The sequence below is a fragment of the Anopheles funestus genome, chromosome 3RL (genome assembly GCF_943734845.2).
Source record: "Anopheles funestus chromosome 3RL, idAnoFuneDA-416_04, whole genome shotgun sequence".
Classification (NCBI taxonomy): Eukaryota; Metazoa; Arthropoda; class Insecta; order Diptera; family Culicidae; genus Anopheles; species Anopheles funestus.
Window position 1 is genome coordinate 28,526,662 of NC_064599.1, and position 25,615 is coordinate 28,552,276.

The 25,615-nt window shown below is 43.3% G+C and overlaps 2 protein-coding genes across 8 annotated transcripts; both read left to right on the plus strand.

Annotated features, from left to right (window-relative positions):
* LOC125768551 (uncharacterized) lies at window positions 1-17,609 on the plus strand. Of its 6 annotated transcripts, none has more exons than XM_049436370.1 (5): window positions 1-2,379; window positions 4,959-5,709; window positions 5,967-6,063; window positions 7,501-7,674; window positions 7,845-17,609. In XM_049436370.1, the coding sequence occupies exons 2-5, from the start codon at window positions 5,623-5,625 to the stop codon at window positions 8,873-8,875; spliced, it is 1,389 nt and encodes a 462-aa protein (XP_049292327.1). In that variant the 5' UTR covers window positions 1-2,379; window positions 4,959-5,622; the 3' UTR covers window positions 8,876-17,609. The 6 variants fall into 6 exon arrangements, with proteins under 6 accessions (XP_049292327.1, XP_049292331.1, XP_049292328.1 ...); XM_049436371.1 differs by lacking the exon at window positions 1-2,379 and adding an exon at window positions 2,570-3,421; XM_049436373.1 differs by lacking the exon at window positions 1-2,379 and adding an exon at window positions 2,570-3,403.
* Window positions 17,610-19,165: 1,556 nt separating this feature from the next.
* LOC125768548 (patj homolog) lies at window positions 19,166-24,735 on the plus strand. 2 transcript variants are annotated; one of them, XM_049436353.1, is made up of 3 exons: window positions 19,166-20,066; window positions 20,431-22,006; window positions 22,080-24,735. In XM_049436353.1, the coding sequence occupies exons 1-3, from the start codon at window positions 19,485-19,487 to the stop codon at window positions 22,850-22,852; spliced, it is 2,931 nt and encodes a 976-aa protein (XP_049292310.1). In that variant the 5' UTR covers window positions 19,166-19,484; the 3' UTR covers window positions 22,853-24,735. The 2 variants fall into 2 exon arrangements, with proteins under 2 accessions (XP_049292310.1, XP_049292311.1); XM_049436354.1 differs by having other exon boundaries at window positions 19,167-20,048.
* Window positions 24,736-25,615: the final 880 nt, after the last annotated feature.

Sequence of the window (25,615 nt, forward strand, 5' to 3'; positions counted from 1 at the left end):
GCCTGTCGTGTGTTACCCGTGTGCCAGTCGCCAGTAGGACAGTTTGTCCATCCTAAGCGCCCCGTGCGTGTCAAAACTCGTGATCGAATGAGTTTGCGAACGCAATCGCCCCTCTGCACGAAAGCAAAATTGTGTCCAAGTGTTTCCTTGTTCCGGTGCGGTGCTGATTAATCCGGTAGGGCAGCTCATTCGACACACAGACACACGCGCACACACACGTACATGAGTTTACGTGTTACGGCAATGTGACTAGTGCGTGTGGATAAAACACACAGGAAAAACACCACCCCAGTTTGGAGGAACAGAAGTGGACAACCCCCAGTACAGCAAAATTTCGTGTGGAGCCTAATTATTGTGCAACCTCGAATTCGTTTTGGGGCGTTAATGTGAAGTTATTGCGGTTGTGTTTGAAGGTGTGATAAGTGAAGCAGTTGTGCATGAAGATGCAAGCAAGATAGCGAGCAAAGTGCGTGTGTGTGTGTGTGTGCGCGCGCGGGTGTGGAAGAGAAGAAGAGAAGCGAGCGGAGTGATACATGTGAATGGAAGGGAAAGGAAGGCAGTGGAATCGTGTGGCCAATCGGTTGGTCGGTGATCGTGTCTCGCCCTCCATCCCGCCCCAAACAAAAAGTGCGTGCAGAAGTTAGGGAAGTGAATATTTCGCTGTAAAAGCTCGTACATTCCTTCCTTCAAGTGTGGATTCCTGCAGATTCCGAAGACGACGTGCCTGGCCCGTACATTGCCATCCTGTGTACCTGTGTATGCGCGCGTGTGCTCGTGTGAAGAATAATCGTTCAACCGCGGTTGGGAGGATGTTGGTTCCAAAGGCATGCGGTCCAAAGGAAGTGGCCACTGATGTGAATTGAGGTGCAAAAAAAAAGTTAGAGGAAAGTGAGTGAGTTTTTCGGCGAAAATCGTCCTCTTCTTCTGGAGCAGTCAGTCAGGAAGGGTTTTGCAGTGTCCGGAACATTGGTACACGGGTGGTGCGTTACGAGTTGACATCGAGTTTGGTTCTGTCTGCCTGCATAACCAGTTTGTGGAGTGATTTTTTTTGGTTGTTGTTGTGTGTATGTGTTGTGCTAGTCTTAACGTGTGTTCTGGAAGTTTGCTGGGGCAATGGTTACGGTCGCTTACTGCTGCTGGTTTGATACGGCTGCACCGTTAAATATCCCACGTTGAGTACGAAACGTTCGGTTCCGAGGGCGAAACCATTTCGGAAGGCGAATGGTGGGCCGTAGTGCGAATACTGCCTACTGCTGAAAGAGGCGTTGGTGGTGGTCGGTAGTGCTGGTGTGGTGGCTAATACAGGTGAAGTGAAACCAGTGGGAAAACGGATGGTCGCGGTAGGTGGATTTGCCTGTTGTGTGAGGGTTGAGGGGGAAAATTCTGAGGAAAACAGCGACCCGCACTGCGTCTGCGCGTTTCGCGACTGAGTGTGAAAACGCGATGAAGTGAACTGCCCTTCACAGTGCCTCTGCCGCACATAAACGCATGCAATCATACGTGCACACATACACACACACGTGCACACGCACACACACACATACACACACTGGAGAACATCTCGTACACACGCGCACACACAACTACATTTTCCCACACACACACGTTGAGACGCACACACTTACAGGCACACTAACTAGCGACTAACGGACAGCGCCTTGTTGAGGGAACGGAGTAGTACGCGGGCCAGGATATTCGAAACTCGATTCAATCGATCGTTCAATTCGAACAGTGCGTGTCGCGCGATGGCAATGTGCTCCTGCGAAACGGTTCGTTATCGTTCACCGCGCTACGTAGGACGCTCGGTACGGTAGTGTGCGCTCGGGGCAGAACGTAACGGGGCGCGGACCCGCAAGGTCGGCGCAGATTGGCGCGTGTTACTGACCGGTGCACACGGACACCCTTCTTTCCCAACCCGGCGGATCAGGCTACCCGGGGTCCGGGTTCAACGACGAGTGTTACGGCAGTTACCGCGAGTTTCGTAAGATTCACGACAAACAACAACAAAAAAAAGAAAGAGAAAAACCCCACAAACCGGAATGATGGAACCGGACATAGCAGTCCCATCCTCAGCACTGTCGTCATCTGGTGTCACCGTACGCCTGTGAGCATATTGGGGGATTTGCGGTGTTTTGCGGAAACTCGAACGGAATTGGTTGAAGCCATCCATACAGCCTAAGCACACGCGCTAACCGCCTGCCCGTTTAGTTTGCGCCAAACCACCCATATCCGCCCACCCGTCCCCACCCGCCATACATTCCGCTGGAGCAGGAGCTGACGGATGTCGTGTTTAACACCAGCAAGTGTCGATGCAGCGAGGGGGCTCAAAACAGTGCCCCCTAGTTCGTTCTTTTGAGGCATGTCGTAATGGCAAGGGAGGTAGGTATCGGCCAGTGGTCACCGAAAGAAAGAAAAAGGCACACGGCATGCCCATGCAACCTGTCAAAATGGGCATTCGAAACGTCCAATGATGCCTGATGCTGCTCCACGAATGATCAAATTGGGGGGGGGGAGGTGTACGTGTATGTGTGTGTGTGTGTCTGTATGAAACACGTTTCACAGGGAGTGCACTCTCACGCGACCACTAAGTAGTTCGCCCACTCTCACGAAACCCTGATGGGGCGGAGGGATGGCGATTGGGAGAGTGCCCCGAGGCCACCAACCTGACAGCTTCCGTGGGCGGGTGAAAAGGTTAATGAAAACAATCGCTAGTTGAATACCCTGCCGTTGACAGATGGAAGTCCAACGTTAAGTATGCGTTGGTTGGGTAAGGTACCGTAGGTACTGTCAAAACACGGCCAGGTCACACGAATGGCACCCTTAGTTCATTCATCGTTTGACTGAGAAGTCAACTCTATCGTGCTATAAAAAGCTGCCGTACAGTGGAATCTGTTTTTATAGCAAAGTGTATCCAATTAGAATACCCTTCAAGAATTCGCCTAGGAGTACGTAACAGTGTGCTAGAAAGGTTTATTATTTCGTATACAATATCCGGTTAAGGAAAAAATCTTTATTCTACTGCTCGGGTTTACAGTAATTGTCCTACAATGGTTCAAACTACTATGCAACCAACTGCGAAAGCATCCGCACATGTATGGCTCACATTAATGTGGCATGCAGATGGTCATAAGTGCAGGAGTGCCTATCATCAATGTGAAGGAACTCCTGCTCCACCGGAAGGATGTGCTGTGAGTGACCAACACACGCACACACGCACACGCACTGTTGACACGCACTCAGGAGAAAACACTCCCAGCAGCTTACTACTGGAGAATGATGAGCAATGTGCGAGTTTGTCTGAGAAATGGCCAAGAGAACCCACATCGGGATAGGTCAGCATGCTGGATGGTTCCAGTCTCGGTGTGCTCTCGGGAAAAATAGGGATCGAATCACTTTTCACACGGTGCACGAATACGCTAGTGTGCGTTCGGGAATACGGGAGAGAATTGTCCTACCAAAAAAAAAAACTACAAAAAAGAAGGAAGCGAGTAGGCAACCCGTTTTTGCTCCCGTGGTGCACGGCACAGTGTGGCAGTTAGTGGTAGTGGTGGCGTCCGTTTTCAAGTATATAGGGATTGTAAATTTATTGCATTTGCAAAGCGCTACTTTGTCCGAAAACGAGGTTACACGACCGTACCACCGTAAACGACCGACTGTCGATGCCAACTTTCGGTCATGAGGGCAGTGCACTTTGTGTCATCGCAGCCGTAGCAATCTCGTCGAGGTCGCGCTACCGTACTGTGCTGTGTTGTTGGGTTAAAATGGGGGGACTAAATACACCATAAGACAAACAAAAAATCGCACACGGTGATCCATTCGGTATCAGTTCAAGTTCTGTTCTGTCTTGTGGAGCCTTTTACTAAAGGGGGCTGGAGAGAGAAAAAGCACACAAAAGTTACTGAAATATTTTCGACCACGCTTTCGGGACACTTCAATATGGACAATGTATTGTAATGGTGCTAGAATTGTGTTTGAAAGTTGCCCAGCCGAATAGTGAGAGCATCTCGTGAAATCTGGGATCTTTGATGGTTGATAAGCCACGTTGTGGCACGATAAGGCTTGGGAAAAAGTGAAGCATCAGGCAGGATCCCTCACGTTTTTTGAGGATTGTATTTTCCATCGAAAGGAAGAAGTTAGACATTTAAACACCAAAGATACTAGACAACCTTCCTTACTGGAAATCTCCGCGATACGGAAATGTGTGTGCCTGTGTGTCTGTTTGTTAACCTGGACCAAAATAGGAAGACACACCAAAAAAAAAACAAGCCACGAAGGTTCTAGCGGAGTAGTCACGGGTCGTAAAAGCAAGTGGCAAGGCAGTTCGTAGTGAAAATGTAGGCCAAATCCGTGTTGCCATCTATTATGTGTGGTAGTAGCCCGCTCGCGTTTTGCTATGTAGTAGTACATAGAGCGTAGCATCTTGCTTGACCGTTTCGACAGCTCTCCACCTTGCCACCTCGATCGGCTCATAATTCTACCCAAAAGAATAGCGGGCGAGAAAGCGAATTCCTTGTTGTTTTTTTCCATTTTTTTTGGTACTTATCCCCTGAGTGAGAACAGCTATAAGGAGTTGCTTGCGAGTGAACTTTGCGCTGTCAAACGTGTGGACAGATGTAGTGCTGGTTTTAGGGGCAGTTAGAACAGGCCTGTTAGAAATTGTGGAACACATTTGATATTTTTTTAAATTTTACTTTAAACATTCAAAACGATGTAAAAGATGTCGTCTAAAAAGAACCTTTTGGTGTACCTTAGTTTTGTAGCCAAGAGGTGCATCTCTACTTGTCGTCATTATTGAGGACTGACACAGCAAAGTGTCCAAGAATTTCAAACCACATTTACTGTGATAGAAACAGACGTCTTAGAAAGAAGTTTTATGTGAAAGACTTTACTTGTCCAAAGCCGTGATTTTACGATCTGAAAAATATTCTCCAACCATACTAACCTAGGTCAATGTTTAGTTGTTTTCCCTCCCCATTCCTTGTTCGTAAGCTCTCCTCGTACGAAAGCAGAAGTGCCAAATTAAACATTTTTTAGGAAGCGCACCAAAACGTATCACTACCGCAGTTTGTTCAGGATGCACGTGTGTCCTAGTTAGAGCTCCGCCCAGCTAAAGTACGGCGTGTGAAGTTATAATTCCGTGCCCTTCGTGTTGCATCACAATAAGGCGAAACGCTTCGAGTTGTCGAGAAGTTTTTGGTCGGTGCATCATCGACCGGAAGAAATAAAAAAAAACACTAAACAGTGCAAAAACTCAAACGAATCTTAAGGAAGAAAAAGCGCCACAAAATCCCTTCATCGTATCAGCAAAAAAAAAAATCTTCGATATGAGAAGAATCACACCACAATGCGAGGGTGGGAATTTTTCGCGATCTTGGAGCAGCAGCAGCAGCAGCAAGGAGCGATGAGTTGGATACCGCTGTTACGCGATACCCCTTAGGCGGTGCAATCCTAGTGCCAGCGACAACTGGTGGCAAACAGTAACAGAAAGGCGCAAAGCACAGGCACACACATTTGTCCCTCGGAGTGGTACGGGTCCGGGTTGAGGGGGGTTTTTGGATGGTGCATCGATTTTGGGGCTCGGTTTTGTGTGTGAGCAGCATCCGCGTGTTATAGTTACTGAAGATGTGGTCTGCAGCACTATGTACATTGGGCGTTTCGAAACCGATTTGGGGCTGCAACTGTTTGAACTTTCGCCAAGGAATGTCCGTGGTACGTGGTACAAGAAATAGCGATGCATTCGCTATGCCCTTTTCTTTAGAGAACCGAAGAAGTAGCAAAAAAAGTAGAATAAAACAAACTTTAATTAGAAATTGAACCCACTCGGGATTCGAATTTGATCTAGCTTTGTGCAGGATAATTTGTGCTCGGTGTAGTGACTTCAAGCCCTGATATTTCTCAATTACTGTGTTGTATGTTTATTTACTTCTTCTTTTTCTTCTTATCTTCTTCCAAACATCCCGCTGCAGGAGTCTCGTGGCAAGAGGCCTTTAAAAATCTGGGACAGTTGGCGCAATGTCCGTAAAGGTCTCGTAGTAGGTAGCTTCGAGGAGCTAATAGTTAGAGGTACGTACAAACATTGTATATTAAAAGGAAAAAAGATAATTCGCCCACGTTAGTGGGCAAGATGTATGTATTTTCATTTTTTGTAGCACGGTGTGTGGTATACGAGTTCTTATAGATTGATTTTACGCCTGTACGTGTACTGTAAATGCAAGATCAACCTGTGACATTATTGCAACGAACCAACGATGCAATAGGTAACGATTAGGGCACATCGCACATCACAGTTGCTGCCTAAAAAAGAGGTTCTTAAATTAAAAAAAGAACCAATCCAAGAAGGAAAAATAAAACCTTCTCTACTCACACAAACACACACATGTGCAAGAATATCCTTACGCGCCGTTACCAAAGGTACTACATAACACACGGGGCTGGATCCCGTCGACGAAACCGAAGCGTGGATCGACATTCGGTGAGTAGAATGCAAGTGACCGAGTAATGGAAAGTAGGCCAAACTAGGACACAACGAAACTGCCATTGCCAATTATGACTGCGCGATGAGCGAGAGCGCGGCATACGGTGGATGAAAAAAAACACGCACACACACACACACTACCCCAAAGTAGTACCAGCAGTGTTAGGCTTGAAGCATGAGCTGAAGAGAAATATGGACCATTTTGTTAAAAGGGATGCTGACCGAGCGAAAGGAAAATCTTACTGCAAGAGAGCATAGATTCACTACGAACGAGAGCACGCGGAGAGCGCGTAGAACGTGCGAGAGTGTGCATTGCGTGTGAGAGCGAGAGCGGAGAGTAGCGCGAGCGGGAAAATCGTTGTGAGTGGAAAACCGTTTTTCACGTGTGTGGGTGGTTTTATGGGAGTGAATTGTGGCCAGGATCATTTCTGCGAAGCAGTGCCGCGTGAGTGCCCCGAGAGCGAAAAAGAGAGCTCCATCCTCTCCAGTGGGAAATTCAGTGAAAAATGGTACGATACTCCTTAGCGAACTGGACACCATTCTTCGATTTCTGCTGCCAGCAAGAACACTCGGAACGGTTGTAAAAGTAATCTACAGCATCGAAGTAAAAGTGCCGTGCCAGTATCAAAACAATTGCAGACAGACAACAGGCAGCAATAGAACTCTGCAGAACAATAGAACGTTTCTTGGTGGAATATAGATACACGGCGTAGGCGAGGCTTTGGCAGTTTTCATCCATTTCCCAAGTGCTAAAGTATTGTGAATAATGTAGGCAGCTCTCTCGCCTAAAGGCGAGCGCATGGTGCCATACTGGTAATGCTGGCCAGTAAATGGCAGAAGCAAACCTTCAACAAGCCCACACACCGTGCTGCATCGAATCATTGTGTCTGATGTTGTACTAAATTTCGTTGGCTATATGTATGTGTGCACACTATAGCATTCGTGACATAAGTAGTAACTAACGACATTCTATGGTTCTCTCACATTTCATTCCAACCATGTTTCAACCCGACAAAAAAAAACAGGAAAAGATAAATTAGGAGTGCCAGCCTCCGAACCCGTGCGACTGGTGTTGGAATGCGACGGCACACAGGTGGAGGATGGCGAATACTTCAGGACGTTAGCGAACAATACGGTACTACTCCTATTGCGACAAGGTGAACGCTGGTACCCTACTGGTGTGGATGTAATTAAGGCTGGTAAGTAAAGGCTGGGTTGTGGGGTTTTTTTTTTTATTTGCTTTGACAGATGGTTTCATTTTTTAAACATTTTTTTCTTCCTTTCTCTCATTTTCTCCGTCTCTCCCTCTCTCACACGTTCACACACGCCTATCCTTCTATCAAAAATTTCGGCCATAATGCACCGGTAGCAATATCAGCAATACCAAAGATCGTTTGCGAAACTATACATGCATTGGAGCTGCAGGATGAAACACCCTCCTGGAAGATTATGGATAACAAGGGTCGAGTCACAGTTGTGTTGCATTGGGATCAACGGCAGGGCGGTGGCCAAGGTGGTGGCGGCAGTAGCAGTAGCGGTGGGCCCGGTTCCGGTGTCGGTTTAAGCAACGGTCCGACGTCGGACAAATTTTCCCCGTCGAAGAAAAGCCTCTCGACGCAAAACTCGATCGACAAATCGTCCGTCTCGAGCCAGCCCCGTTTCCCGAGCCCCCAGATTACCGTCATCAATCACGATGATCCACAGTCGCAGATGTATCATTCGGCGAGGCGCCTCTCGAAGCAGGGCGGTTCGTTCGACAGTGCGGTCGGTGCGGTGCACGTGCACACGCCCGAGTGTGCGCACCATGCGCATATGCCTACGCGTGCCGGCAGTCCCGGTGCGACCGAGTGTGACTTTCACTGTTGCGCACTGCACGAGGAGGGCAGAAAGATTGCGGTGCACAAGAATGTGGCCACATCGCCGATACAGGACGGTTCCGCTAGCCCGCAGCCACCGCCCAGCAGCATGTCGGACAGCCGGCGCACGTCCACGACCAAGGGTCACGTGCGGTTTCTGGACATTGGACCGGAGCGGGACAGTTCCGAGAGCGAAACGGAGAACACCGTCATGGAGGATGAAACCGTGACGTCCGAGAAGTTTCTGCTGCTGATCGATCAGCTGTCGGTGGATCAGAAGCGGCACCTGAGCATCAAGGATATCGGCATCATACTCGAGCGGCTCAGCTCGAAGATACTGGACGTGGAGCGGTTGGACCGCGAGAGTGAGTCGGACGATTGCTACAACTGGACGATCAAGGCAACGATACGTGGCGATGCGCTGCGCGAGCTAGGTGTTATTTATAATGGAAACTATTACGCAATATCAGAGCATCCGGGCTACAAGGAGGAGAACGAGGAAAACGGCGAGGATGCGGAGGAGGAAGATGAGGATAGATTATAAAAGAAATAAGGGTGAAGAGAAAAAAAAAACAAACAAACAAAATACATCCGCGTTTTGCATTCGATTGCGCTAAGTTAGAATAATCCAGTACCGCCACCGAAACGCATTCTGTGTGTGTGTGTGTGTTTGTGTATGTGGGCACATTGAAAGCGTGTGAACGTTTCATCGAGATGTTCCGATACTACAGAGCCCATCACGAGACAGTGTTCCGGGACCGGGATGCCCGATAGGTGATTATCTTTGTATTTAGGGCCGCACGACGCGGGAACCTAGTAGTAGACGTATGATCGTCACTCACACGCGAGCGCTCGTTCACTCATTAGGGGCAGCAGAACGATCGCCCACTCACTCGATCGAATAATATTTGTTAATTTTTATTTTATTTTTTTTTTGGAACCGAAAGCGGAAACGGAAATACTAGACATTTAGCTGTGTGCGTGGCACGCGCGCGCGCTTGTGTGCCGAAAAGTTTTGTACCCTTTGGAGAGTTGGTGGGGAAACTGCCGGAGCTAGAATGAATGACAGCATCCCACAAGAGACAGTCAGACACTCTCGTGAACACTTCTTCCTCAAAAAACACGTAGCAAAACTAAAAACAAAGAAAAAGAAAACAAGAGCACATCCCAACTACTACTGTGTAGCATTTTGTAATGGCGTACGATTCCTTTTATGGCGGTGATCGGTCGGTACCGATCGTTGTAAGTTGGTTTGCCGGGCATTGATGTAATGTGGGCGGAATGGAGCGAAATAGTGCCAAAATAAAACAAAACAAAACAAAAAAAAAACAATGTCACTGGAAGCGTTTAAATGGCACAACAGTAACGTACGTGTTGCATAACGTGCACCAAGTTATCCACCAAGTGCAGTTCAGTTCCAGATGCTGGATGGAGCATCACACAGCAGGTAACGAAGATGAAGAAGCAGAAAGAAAACTTTGGTTACACTAGTTCAAACAAACAAACAAACAAAAAAAACAAGTAATTTAATACACAAATACACAGGACAAAACTGGGCCTGTTGCAGCGCCAGAGTGAGAACTCGTTAAGATATAAAATAAAAAAAATCGAATAAAATCCTAACCATGATAAAAAAAAACAAACAAACAAACTAAACGATGCACTGCACGCCATAATCGCCCCACAAATGTAAGGCATCAACAACAAACAAAAATATTCCCCACCCTTGCATACCCTCTCCTCATTCCATATCCCATCCTAAATGTAGACGTAACACAAATTGCAAAACAAAATGTGTGGTGAGTAGAGAGCAGGTGGATGACAAAAGTTTTTAAAAAAACGCTGCCACTTTACGAAAGTAAATAAGAAAAATCGAACAATAGTGAAACGAATGAAGTGTTTATGTGTAAGCAAAAACCAGAACAAACTACATAAAACAAAAGACAGAGAAAAAAACGCACACACACACAGCCGGATCATCAAACACGATAGACATCAACGTTTGATTAAATTAGAGTAACCATAACAGGTAAATGCAACGTTATAAGGAGCTGCAAATCACAAAACAAATCGAAAAAGAGAAGAAGAACAGGACAAAAACAACAACAAAAGAGAAAAAAAACAACCGCACATCACTGTAATCATTACTTAGGACAGAAAATAACGAAACAAAAGAAGAAGAAGCCAAAAAAAAGTATTACTAAACTCTGTGGCGAAGTGGTAGATTGTAAGGATAAAACGAAGCAATTAAATTAAAAAAAGGAAAAAAGTCAAACTTTAAAACTGGCACCGTGAAAGAACAAAAAAAAAACAAAACAAAATATCGTAAACGGATATGTACGGTCGAATTAGCTTATTATTAAAAGAAACAAACAAACAAACAAAAAACAAGTATAAATCATTCATTCATTCCAACCGGAACGGCGGTCGGCTGTATCGCAAACAAAAACCTGTAGCAGGGAAGATAAACATGCGAATGCAACTATGGACAATTTCAAGGAAAAACTAGGATAAAAAGAGCCGTAATAGATTAGATTTATTTGTAAAGTAGTGAAGAGAGCAAAAGGGGTGGAAAAGCACAGAGTGGAAAGTTTAGAGTGGATTGAACATTTGCAAAAAGAAGCAGTCCGCCAATGCATCTAAATCGATGATAGAGTTTGCGTTAAAAATTTCAAATGATCACTCACCCATACCAGCGTACACAGCGCCAGAGGACGGATAGTTAGAATGTGAACGGATAAAAAAAAAAACAACCATAAACATAAAACAAAAACCCCATAGGGCAGACAAGTTGTGATGCTCGCAAGTAAAAATACACCCACACACACACTTACACCTAACAATAATAAAAAAAAACACACATTTAATTGCAAACGTTTAGCAACGATTAGTAGACGCGTCCCAGATATATATATATAAAAAAAACAGTTGTTATAATGAGTGAAACATACCTACAGTTGAAACACTAAAGTGAGAGAAGTAAGAAAACAAAACAAAAACAAAAAAACACGCGTAATAACAAAACCAAAAACGGTAATTTTCAATAATAAAAGTAGAGAAAGTTCAGCAACCATTGCTTTTGGCAAGGTGACAAATGGATATACGCAACAGAACAGAACCAGAACATGATAAACTATGGGAATCTGATGATAATCGAAAACAGCCCCTTCCTTCCCCTTCCCATCCCTTACAATATTAACTCATCTTAAAAGAAGAAAACAAAACTAAAACAAAAGCGAACGTTCTACTGCACCAAACAATCCACATGAATTTAAACGAAAGATCTAAAAACGAATAAACTACAAAAGGTAACACAACCAACACAAAGCAAAAAAGCAAGCTATAGTAAAAGAAGAAGAAGAAAAAACACTTGTGTTGTAGAATGAATTAGAACAAAAGCAGAAGAAGTGCACGCAAAACACGCACGCAGGCAAAACACAACACAACAGTGAACCAAAACAACAAAAGAGAATACATTCAAAGAAAAACCAACCTTCCCCTCCCCTGTACGGATGCGCAACGTTGGCGCATAGAAGGCGCGGACGGGAAGGCTGAAAAGAAAAACCAGACACGTTTTGGGGTGAAATAATATATATTATATTATTGCTAATGAGCATTAGGAGCGAAGATGTTATCATCTTACACAGAGATAATCCCCGTTTTTTTTTTTGGAAGATCATTGCTACAATGGGCAACATTTGTTGATCGGTCGTGTACGAATAAAATAGAACAAAAATTGCAATAATCATCTACGGTCGTCAACGGATGTTTTAGGTGCGCTGCATACCGGATTCGGCGAACTCGGTATAAGGTGGAAGTGTGTGTGTGTGTGTGCGTATGTTTGTGTGTTTGTGTGCGTGTGAACCGGGTTTTGTGTTGTGCCATGACTTTTTTAATGCTTCTCAATCAGCCATTCACACACGCAACACACATACAGAACAAGAAACGTTGAAATGGCGGTTGAAATGGATTCGAAATAAATCAACAACATGAAAAACACGAGCGATATAGTATATTAGTGTATTAGTGCAAAATACACATTGCACCTTATGCTGTGTATGTACGTTATGCATGCACATGTGTATATTTATATGTGTAGATGTACGTGTGTGTGTGTCGTTGGGGAAAGAAGACTGGGGAAGGGATTGTGTGCCACACGCGGTTTACTATTTGACGAATTGACAGTAGATAGTACAAGTCAATAGAATTTGAATTTTGTTAGCATCTCCTTCACACACACATACACACGTACACAAACACACATACACACATTCAATAATTCGACTACTAAGAGATAGGTGTGCTCCCTTCAGGCACAACTTCTTCCCATTTCCACCCTGATTTTGCCTATCGTTGTGTCGTTTGTGTACTATATATGTGTGTGTGTGAGTGTGTAAGTGAATCGTTTTAAATCAATCGTGATTTATTTGTCACCCATACACCGTACCTGTGGTTGTTAGTGATTGAAGTAGTCACGCGAAGGCTAAGTATCCGTTTTTGCGCATGGAAAACCGCCCCCGGGTTTTGAGTAATCTAATGGCGCCATTCTTAGTAGTCTTTTGAGTTTAAACGTTGGAGTTCACTGCTCGAACATGGATCGAGTTATTTTAATATTAACTGGCCTGAACAATTGCCCGCCAACAGCCAACATGGATTGGAAATGAAAAGCGGAAAGGTTTACACTTTGGTTACTTCTAAGTCGTTCGTGTAGTAACATCACTGCCATTAGATTTTTGTGTGTGCGACGTGTGTGTGTGAGTGTGTAAGTGCAGATTGGCGCCAGTTATGTGGATGAAAGTAGCGTGGTTGAATAAACTAAGAATACTCTTAACTTATTAACTCTTTACTTAGGAGTACGTTTACGTCTTTTATGGAAGAAATTAAGTGTTTCATTTTAAAAACCAAAAAAAAAAACACACACACACATTTTGCTACACAGACGTTAAGGTGTTTTCGAAACGTTTAATTTTAAGATAACTTTGAGTAATATTGGGTAGATTCCATAGTGGGTAATTTCCTTTTGCAATGCGATAGATTGTTATCTTTGGTCACTAAAGTGAGGAAGGAAGCACTGTTGTAATACTGTCGATGTCCTTTAGATAACTTGTATTTGAATATGTTTTTGTAATTTCTCCATTCAAATCGAAAGCCAAACTACACAATCGCTACAATCCTGTGCCAAATACAGTACGATGTGTTACAGCTGGTGAAGTTTTGTAATTTGTACTATTTTTTAATTCTTTTACAATCAAACAGCAGTAGCTAATGATGCTTTAATTTGCCTAGACACCGATTTGTTTTGAGTGATTACTGAAATTTGGTGTAAGCATACATGTGAGCAGTCCTTCTGTTTGGAATGTCTAACGATACGGGGGGAAACAAAAATGCATCGATACCGTAGTGTGGAAAAGTGATTCATGGAGGATAGAATGAGTTGTATTTTATACGCCAAACGTAAAAAAAAGTTACATCAAACGAGAATCGAAACCAATTTCGAACAGGTCCGTCGCGAAGCACGTGAAGAAAAGTTCATGCTCTCGATTTAACAGCGGACGGTTTAGGATTATTGTTAGTTATTGGTTTTTACCACACCCGGAAGCATACAGCACAAAACACTCAACGCAACAATGTATATGAATGGATGTGTTAATTTGTTAATCCATTGTATATGTAATGAACACACGGTTTAAGAAAAAAAATCAACACGCGAACAACACACTTCCAAATGTGGTGCTCAGTAAAGTATCGTCTGTATGTGTGCGTGTGTGTGTGTGTGTGTGTGTGTGTGAGGGCAAAACATTTTTGCACCAAAAAAAAAAAAAACAATCAATCCGTTTTTGACTGTTCACTAGGAACCGATTTTTTGATAGTGTAATTTTTTTAGACGCCATCTGTTCTTTCCTTCCGTTTAGTTATTTCTCTTACTACTTCCCAACGTCTACACAATTACCCGTGGCGTAAACCGTACCGTGTTTTATACGTATTTATTTTAGCTTGTGTGTATAGAATGTATGTACTTTCCTTTTTTACTACAAAATACTTACACTTGTCAGTAAGCGCCGGTAAATACTGATGAAAGAATGAACGGGTAGAGTACATGACAAACGATTATCGAAATGTCACGATCGCGATTAGTGTTGGTTTAGGTAGAACGAATGAACGGAACGAGTCGTTCACACACATCGAGGTAATTTCGAACTGTGCGTAGTGCGCCATTAAGCCACGAGCGCACTGTGCGTGTGCGAATGAGCGAAAATGGACCGCGTAAAAGCATCAACAATGCGCACGATAAATTTTGTTCATGAAAAGTAAGGTTTTAAACGAACAAAATTAGATGAACTTATGGTTTTAACGTCAATGAAAAAAAAAATACTTAAAGCTGTCAGTTCGCTCATTTCACACCAGGGTGCGCATTCAGTACGGAATTACCTTAGGCGGATGACAGCGCTCTGCTCATTATGGTAGCTCTTTCGCTCATATAAATCATATGGAAAGATCGAACTTAAACCATCACACTACTACTCTTTGAATACATATAAATACAATAGTAACAAACAATTGTTTTTTTGTTTATTTTTTGACGATCACAATAACGTAAGCACCGGAAAGCAAAACGATAGAAGCAAGCAACGTACCTAAAGTAGTGGAAGGGAAAAAGAAACCATTGAGAGCGAAGGTGTGTGTGTGTGTGTGTGTAACCATTGTGCATGTGTCGAAAATACTGATGCATGTGTACGATGTTAGATGTATGTACTAGAAACCAATGGCCACCCAATTTGGTTGGTGCGCTTTTCTTATTGCGTGCAGCGAAAGCATGGTCGTCAAGGCGTCACGTGTGTTGGTAATTCGTAGACACAGAAGATAGCGAGTTATATTATATCTGACACTGCCCAAAAGCCCCCTTTAGTAAGAACACGACGAGCACTAACGAGCTCTGCGGACAAAACACCTGCTAAACCTGCAAGTGGATCGTCAGCAATTGCCCCACCAAGAGTCAACAAACAGTCGATCGTCGATCGTTTCTCCGCCATATTGCTATAGAAGGTATTGCAAACGAATTGAATGTAAAAACAAAACCACACAAGTATGCTTCAAGAACGATAATACAACCAAAGCGAACGAAGTACTGTCCAACCAGTGGTTTACACTCTTGGTGCGTGAAGTTAAGCTGCAAACTAGTGTTGCTAATACATAATGCCAGCTAAATCGAACAACCTTAACAAACGCTGCGACGAACTATGTGACGACGCAATGCTAATGAACGGGGCAAAACTATCGGAAAATTCCCACTAGCAGACTGTTTGTTTGTTATCCTGGAAGGATAGACAATCCTTCTTATGCACCGGCGCATATAACTGGTGAAAGACGAGGGTTCGTGATGATGCCGAACGGTGACGGTGTTTGTAGACCGACATTGGTATTCGACTGGCGAACAGCAAAAAACCAAAAAAAAAAAACCATGGGGCGATAATGATAGGTGGTAAATAGATGGTTAGAAACGATGAAAAATAATTGAAATATAGCAAAACTTCTAATACAACAAAAAAAAACGATATCGTAAACATATTTTTTTAAATATATAAAAGAACAAAAAAAGCGTCAAAAAACATAAACAACCTAAAAGCGAAGCAACAAATACTGGGTGTTGCTAATAATACAAAAGAGCACAAAAGAAAAAGGAAAAAAGAAAACAAAACAAAGCATCAGAGCGGTAAACTAGGCGATACTTAAGAGTAAACGTGTGAAGTGTGCCAACAATCGCCCCAAAAATGATAATGTGTTGTGGTCTTCAACCATATAGGGGGGAAAACATGGAAGAAGAAGTATAAAACGTTACGTTGCTCGTAAATTGTCAGAACTTATCGGAATTTAGTGGCTAACTACTACTACTACTACTACTACTACTGCTACTGCTACTACTACTACTACTAACACAAACAACCCAGGAAAAGAATAATCTACCCAAAGACAAACTAAACAGATAAATTAACATATTTTGTTAATTAACATACGGATTACCAATCTACTGGACAGGACTCTCGTACCCATTTGCACGTACCCATACAAACAAACACACACACGCATCCACAAACACATTGATTAAAGTCGAATTCATTTAATACCTAGAATTATTAATCTAAATATTCAAGTATTTAAATGGTGATCGGTCTGTACGGTACAGAGAAAACCGAGCGGCGGGACAGCAAGAGCAAATAAAAGAAACGAGAACTAATTAAACGGGTTTTGAATATAATTCAACAAGTAAACACAAAATAGAAACAAAACGAGAAACAAAAAAAAGTATATATATAATAAATATATATAAATATGCAACACAAGCAAGCATGCCACGATCGCCTGGGCAAATATGCACCCTTTAGTAACAAAAGTAATGGCGCATTCGGGTATGCCACGCATACGAATAGGCTCCAACATCAAACGCACACACATACACAACTCGCCCCATCCCCTATCCACACACCTAGACCATAGTTTCATCTAGGTCGTGCATAACTGCCAGCAAAAAAAAACCAATCGGCAAACCGACACCGCTATAGAAGAGTGGCCAGGATTTGTTTTTCTTCGAAAAATTGACAGTTAAGTAGATGCGTATGTATGTGGTGTAGTGAGCCCGGGTTCATACTAAAATTCTAACACACTACAAATATACAGCTCACTCATACGTACACAGCCGTGAGCGTGAATATAAGCGACAGGCAAAGAATTGCAGTAGAAGACGAACAGAAGAAATCCTTCCCTTCCTCCCCACCTTATCTTCCTCATCCTGCCCTCCTCTTAACTAATCGCCCTTAAGCCTACTTAATGGACTTTTGTGGCAATCGTACGCAGGCAAATAAGAAAGAAAACAAAAAAGAAAACACAAAAACCAAACGGTACGATGATAACTAATGCGCAAGAATATAAAAAACGCGCATCACGCGGGCTCGAGATTGGTGTGCAATCCAAAAACCGATCGACTAATCGATCGATCCGATCCGATTGTTCGGATGCCAAAGCAAACGCACGGTGTTGGAAGAACCGGCGGTAGTATGGCCAAAAGGGTGACAGTGTTACACAGTGTGCACAACAAGAAGGAAAGGAGAAAAAAAGTAAAACATGCTGCCGAAGGAAAGTACGCAAAAATATGAAAGTATATTTAAAGAAACAAAAGAAAAATAAAAAATAACTAATGTTTTGTATAGAATATTTCTGTTATATTATGTAAAAATTATTTAAAAATGAATAAAAATTAATCGCTTAAGAAGTTTAAAATAAAATTATAAACAATGGACATCTCGTACATGGAACTGCGGAATGGTGCGTTATTGTGAGGCAAATATGACCAGCAACGACTGTTGACGGCTGAGGATTATCAATTTTGTTAACTAGTTTGAAAGAAAAATTTAAACGCTGCTACAGGTTGGTATTCAAACGGTCGATTTAACCTCGGCAGCTTCGAAAATTTGACCGTACAGAGCGCTACAAACATCGATTGAGCAGTAAAAATTACAGATCCGAATCCAAACAAATCGAGGAAGTAGAATGGCACACGAACTATGTTTTTTAAAGGGCCATTCGCGGTTCCAAAGGTTCGGATTTGTTCAACTACCCTTTACGAGTTTGAAGCGGCGTAATTGCCAGTTGATGCCCGATCAACAGATTTGGCTCAGCTTTCAGAATCGGCAGATTGTGAAAATGAGAAAAGTTTGTACTTAATTTGTTACCCCGTCACTAAACGTTTAGCAATTGTCGCATTTGCGCGATTCACGCACGCGATTCAGAAAAATTTTGCAAAACGCCATATAAAAAAAATTGTAAAAATACGTGTATTTTTAGCTATACGTGTATTTTTAGCGAAAAATCGCTATTCGAAGCGCAACATGGCGCCATTACAGTTTTCTGTAATTGTCATTACAGTCTGCAATTGTCTGTAAGTGTCATTAAATATTGTAAAGTTTAAAAAATTCGAGTGACTTTTTATTTTTTAAAATACGTACGTGTTGAATATAATTATTGTGAATGTAAATACTATTTTTAAAACCGAAGAATGGCTGATCATTTGAAAAAAATAAATCACATCTCATGAAAAATTCCCAAACAGAAATACTATAAATTTGAAAATCTCCTAAGGCCATAGCCTTTATTTTTTGAGTAATTTAGCAAAATTTATAAAGTGTTGTATGTTCAAACGAATTTGTTGAAATAAGTTTCTTTTCACTGAAACAATGCTTTAAGTAAAAAAAAAAATATTAAAAAATATAAAAAAATTGATATATTTGAAAATTTAATATAACAGCCATAGTTTTTTTTGGGAAATTTAGAAAAAAATATAAATTAATGTATTTTAATGCAAATTTGTTGAAATAAGTTTCTTTTAATTCAAACAATGCTTAAAACAAAGAATAAAAAACAATAAAAAAATTAAAAAAAATCTATAAATTTGAAATTCTCCTAAGGCTATAGGCTATAATGTAATTATGTATTAGTAATTTCATTTTCGTATTTAGTAGTGCTGATCGTCCACGGAACATGAATTGAAGACTCTTTCTCCGAACCTCATCTTAACTTTAGCGCTACCTAGTGAGTAAAAAGCTACTCTAGCTTAGCTGGCAGTTTCAAAAGACAGCATTTGCTATACCGGCACTTTCACATCAAGTGCCATGCGCTTTGCATACACTCTAGGCGTAAGCGATTTCCACATCACATCATCAATGAGCATTTAAACAGATATTTATTATTATTATTTTATTTTGTACTAATTTTAAATAATATGATAAGATTTTAAACTTTATCTATATAATATTTAAAATTGCTAACTAAATCAAACCTTGCTTTCTGCTCTAGCAGCAGTAACCCTGTACTCCTCTAGATGAATTTCGAGCCAAACAACTGCTGTCAACGTCATCCCACTGACAGTTGTTTATGTGCTTTTTTTTCCTCTGTGCACGTAAACACATAATTGGAAAGGAATTTTTCTTGTGCGTGGAAAAAAGAAGAGAAAAGAGGCGTATCTTTCTGCAGTGAAACAAAGTAAATTCTTGCTTAAAACCCTTATTCCAAACGGTGTTTGTTTGATGCCCGAGTGCATATCCCTCTGGTCGTGTCGGTAGCGTGTGTTGAGCGTTGATTGTTTCAAGTGGCCGTGTGGGTGCATGCATGCAAACGCCAAGATGCATCTCTCCAGCGATGTCTCGAATGCGCTGAAGCACATCGAAATCATCAAGCAGACGGTCGAGGAGATGGAGCCCAACAAGCTGCAGCTCAATGTAAGCGATGACCTGAAGCTGGTGCTCGATCTGCTGCAGGATCCAGTATTTCGTAACATCGTCCAGATCCAGGACTCGCTGGCAGAACTGAACCATCAGATCACGCAGCACCCCTCGATACTTCCGGGCGACTTCGATATAGCGAACAGTGGCGAACTAGTGCTGAGCGTACCACCCGGTACGGATCTGTTCGAGGCGGACTATCAGGATGAGCAGCGGGTACCATCGGCACAGATCTCGCCCGGTAGTCCCAGTCCGGGTGGTATGCTGGTCGTGACGCAGCCGAAACTGAATCTACTCGACCACGGTCAGCTCCAGGCAACTGGAGGTGGTTCGATGGTACCGACAGGAGTTGCGACCGTACCACAGCATCTACAACAACAGCCCCTTGATGCGCAACAGCTGCTGAATGCGTCGATGCAGCTGACCAACGACACGTCGCTGTTCGAGGTGCCTTCGATTGTACAAGTATTTTACTGTTTTTGTTTTCTTTGTTTCGTCTTCTCAAGGACGCTACATGCACTTGTACCTGGGTGTCAATAATCGATTTTCTAATTTTAACAACCGACGTTTAGAAGCATTTCTTACAAGAGGTGGATTACTGTAGCCACTTTACAATGTTAGGGATTATTTTCGGTTAGGTCAGACAATGATTTAACTCATTAGCTGCAATGTTGCGTACTTGCGTAGATTTGAGAGCATTAGGGAATTCTTTTTTTAGAAACTAATATCTCAAATGTTAGTAAATTTTACCCATCGACAAGTGCAAGTGGTTATCCAACTTTCTTCGTGTTTCTTCTTCCTGTCTAAAACTTTTGCTTCTCACCATCAGGACCATCATCACAAGCTTCATCCGGAGCAAACCGATCAGCATCCGCTCGGTGGGCCGTTTAACGATTCTCCTAAATCGGTACCGGAAACGATCGTTGCTGGCGCTCCTCCACCGGACTGGTCGCGCATTCTCGACATCGAGCTAGTGAACGACGGTACCGGACTGGGTTTCGGTATAATAGGCGCACGCACGACAGGAGTCACGGTGAAAACGATTCTCGCCGGCGGTGTAGCAGATCGTGATGGCCGTCTGAAGAGTGGCGATCAGATTCTGCAGATCGGTGATGTGAATCTGCACGAGATGGTTTCCGAGCAGGTGGCTTCCGTTTTGCGCCAGTCCGGCACCCATGTACAGCTCGTAGTGGCACGACCGATCGATCCAGCAACGGTTGGTACCACCGAGTACGATCATTCCGCGATCGTACCAACGGTGCTGTTAGGAAACCCGCTAAAGCTGAAGCAATATCTAGCGGATTCCGGTTTCGGCGACATTTACAGCGTGTATTCGATCGCAAACCTTGACAGTCCGGGAACAATGGACAATCCGTTTGGCAAAGAAAGCCCACTGCCAGACTTCCCCGAAACGGAGGTGTTTACGGTGGAGCTGCGAAAGGATCAGAACGGGTTGGGCATTACGATTGCCGGGTACGTGTGCGAAAAGGAGGAACTGTCCGGTATTTTCGTGAAAAGTGTCTCACCGGGCAGTGCGGCCGATTTGAGTGGAAAAATTCAGGTGAACGATCGTATTATCGAGGTCGACGGACAGTCGCTGCATGGTTTCTCGAACCATCAGGCGGTGGATGTACTGAAACAGAGCGGTCACGTAGTTAAGCTATGTCTCGAGCGGTATCTGCGTGGTCCAAAGTATGATCAGCTGCAGCAGGCCATCGCAGCTAACGAGATGAAACCTCCAACACCGGCCACACCACCACCACCGCTCGGTCCAACCGATCTGTCCAAGTATGGTAGCAACATACTCGACATCTTGCCACCGCAAGCACTGCAACGCACCCAGGGCAAGGAACTGGACGGATCGGCAGAGATAGAGGAAGAGCTAGACGATAGCGATGTGGTCGGGATGGGTGGAGAACACGCATCCACCGTGCACGTGTCCGCTCACAAGAAATTATCCCGTGCGAAGGATTCGATCGATACGCAAGAATATCGGGAAAAGATCAAGGAAGCGACAATTATCGCCGATGCAGGTGCGTTAGACGAGAACGCCCTGATGGATGCGACCAATCCGGTAGCAATTGCACGCCACCATCAAAGTGCGGCAAAGTTGCGTAGCTCTCTAAAGGGCGCTAGCACGGTGGTAGAGGAAGCCCAGCAAGAACAGGATCCCGACACGGCGTACATCGTAAAGAAGTGGACCAACATACTTGGCCCGGAGGTACAGATAATAGTGGCGAATATACGCAAATTTGCCGCATCGAGTGGACTTGGGATTTCGCTCGAGGGTACGGTAGATGTGGAAGGTGGCAAGGAAGTCCGTCCACATCACTACATTCGTTCGATCCTACCGGAAGGTCCGGTGGGACAGAATGGTTTGTTGCGTTCCGGTGATGAGTTGCTAGGTAAGTTAGGCTTAAGGTGGTGTTAAAGTAGAAATTTGCTTACGTTTTGTTTGCTTACGTCGTTTTTTTTTAGAGGTTAACGGTCAACGGTTGCTCGGAATGAATCATCTGAAGGTGGTATCGATCTTGAAGGAGTTGCCACAGGATGTGTGTATGGTGTGCGCTCGCGGTGATCCGGATCTGTTGCGGTTTACCGAGGAGCAGCTGATCAGCTCGCTGGAGGCAGACGCAACCAAACGTAACACACAGCATCATCATCATCCACAGTTGCACGGTAGCTTAACGCCTTCGGAACGATTGGTAAAAGCAAAATCAGATGGTAGTTTAGCCACTACGAACGGTACGGGTATCGGTGGTGGACCCGGTGGTGTCGGTGTGGGCGATGGTTTTTCCAAGATTAAATCGCGCAGTCTCGAACCACTCACGGGGCTAGCGATGTGGAGCTCAGAGCCACAGATCATCGAGCTGATCAAGGGTGAGCGTGGACTCGGTTTCTCCATACTCGACTATCAGGATCCACTCGATCCGAACGATACACTGATCGTTATCCGATCGCTTGTACCCGGTGGTGTGGCTCAGCTCGACGGGCGGCTTATCCCCGGCGATCGTCTACTGTTCGTGAACGATACGATCCTAGAGAACGCTTCGCTCGATCAAGCGGTACAAGCGCTGAAGGGTGCCCCGAAGGGTGTGGTGCGCATCGGTGTCGCCAAACCGCTACCCATGCAGGACTCGTCACTAGCGGCACCATCGTTCGATGAGAAGAATGTGCCAGAGAGCAATGGGGCTGGTAACGGTAGCGGTAAGATGCTGTCGCTTGCCAAACCGGATATAATAATGGAATGAGGATGTTTAGTCATAAGCAGAAATGAATATGAGCGCTTTTCGGAGCTGTACCTCCGCCTGGACGCCCTGCTTGAGTTGATTGATGGTGCGACCAATGCCGAACGGTTTGTCGTTTAGTTCGGTTCCGGTTGTACCACCGTCTGCCTCCCAAAAAAAAACCACCACCAACACCACCAGCCAGAGACCAAACGCAAACCGCTAGCAGCAGAACCCCCTATCGATGTGTGAAGGGAAAACCGCAACGCAAAAGCGAACGAAGCAAGATCGCTACCTACCGATTACCGAACCTTTCCCCCCGCAGAAGCCTTTCTACCCTTAACCAAACAAACAATCCCCTGCGTATGCGCTTGGCCTTTGGATTGCTTATGTGCTTTTTTTCGGTTTGGATGACGCATTTTACGTTTGTCATGTAAACCCCCCAAAAACAGTTTCGAATGTACTAACATTTCCCGGCTACCCGGTAAATTCCGTCTTCCAATCGATTGTTGTTCGAGTATGTAAAACGCTTGTGTTTGTAAAGATATTGCTCTCTTATATTTTCACATCCATTTGTCATCGTTGCCTAGTGTAGTCCGTATGGGTTCATTCCTCATGAAACGCATGGAACCATCCTCCCAATCCCGTAACGTTCCCACGCACATTTTTGCACCCAAAATGATTGTTTGATGAAAACCAAACAGAAATCAAATGGCATAAGAGAAAACAACATAATGGTATTTAAAGTTATCAAATATAGAGCCAATGTTCAGTATACATGAATAACTAAAAAAAAAAAAAGACGAATCATAATCGAACGTCACCATCTTTTCCTCACACATACAATTGCACACTGGTGTGCGGAATGGCCAAACACGCGCACGCACTACTGTTAAAAGAAAATGAAAACAAAAAAGGGAAAAGAACAAAAGTACTTACGAACTACTTGCACCAATATTATGGACACAAGCACACACACACACACACACACAAACTGCTTTCACTAAGTGCACCCAATTTCTTGTCGTTATTGCACTTTTTGCACTCGAAAAGGAAGGAACTAGCTCGTTCAGGTTAATTAAGTTCTTACTATGAAAGCCTTTCGGATCAAATGTCGTTGTCAGAAGCAGCATCTTTGCTGCAGGTATTGCTATTTAGTTAATTGTTTTTAGTTAAATATATTACACGCCGCCGGCGTGAAAGCGTATTAGTTAGCTTAATTGTTTGTAGCATAAATAATGCAATATATTTTATACTACTTTATGTGTTTGTAACTTAAGACAACGACAAACAAAAGGGGCAGCAAAATTTGTTTTCTATATCAAGAGCTATCGTCTGGTTATACTCTCAAAATGCAACTACACTCAAGTACAACATAAAATGCACCAGTCTGATGAAGAACAAAAAATCAACACACATGAATATACCCACGGCTATCACACTTCACGTAGTGCACCCCTCATTAAGCAAAACAAACTAGTGTCTAGTGTCAAATAATTCACATTATCATCTCTAGTGTTTATCTTTTCTCTAAAGTGCATACTCTCACTCACCTATTATTACTTGGGTTTTTGGTAAAGTTATCCTTTTCAAAGCGTTAAACTTGCTATTATGCCAGATAAAAGCTTCAAGCGTGCGTCTGCTTGTGCTTGTGATACTGACAATTATGTGTTCCGTTTTATAATTCGACCTTGAATCTAATTGTTCTTAATAGTGTCTATTTTGAGTTGATTAAAAAAAACAAACAACAACAAGCAAACAATTATCCTTTATCATTTTCTTACTTTCCTAAACAACTAACAACTCTTCTCGCTCGTACTCGCGCGATCTTACGCAAGCAGAACAGAAAAGCTAATGGTGGATTATTGATTTCTGACTTATGACGTTAATTGGATAAAAAAAAACAAGAACAAAAGAAGATGAAAAAAAAAACATGAAAGAGCATGAAAAAACCATGTTTGGTACAACAAAAACCCTGCACTAACGGAGAATGAAGATAACGGACGTAAAGAAGCACGGAAAGAAATGCAAAATAGGGAAAAATATTAGTAGCATCAGTACATAGTGAACTAACGAACCATACGGAAGAAAAATGAAATAGTGAAAGCTGAAGGGATTTAGAAAGTAGAGCAGAATAGAAAACAACACATGTATGCTAAACGTAACTAAAATACGAATGAATGTTGTGCAAACTGATGGAATACGGTCTCATACACATGTACGAGCGTCCTATCTGACATCTTGGTCAAAGAGGAGTCTAAGCATTGGTGTGCAAACTGAGTGCAAAATGGAAACGAATCTCGTAGTACTGACAGTGATCGCAATGATAATCTCCTGCTAACGAAAATCGAAGCCACTGTATCGGAATGTAGCGTACAGAAAAGGTACTTCCTACATATGGGAATGTCTGTGTGTAGTATAGTTAAACCATATCCGGTGCGACATCGTTGGCTGTAGATAGTGCATGCATTCCGAGATAAATTTAAATTGTACCATTCGCGCTACTACTAAAACAAATCAATCACTTAGCTATCTAGATAGAAGATCGGGCCTCTTAGTATGTTTACGATGCAGCAGCAAATGGATTCACAGTTGTTTTTTTTCATTGGACGCATACAAAACGTGAGTTTATCGTACTCAGCATCCAGTTGCATTCTTGGTGCTTTACGTCATTAGACGATTAGAAGGAACTCGATCTTATCTAACCGGCTTTGGTCCGAGACCGAGATCCACAGACAAATTATCTCCCTCACCTTCTCTCTGTTAACTAACGTGTGTGTATGTGTG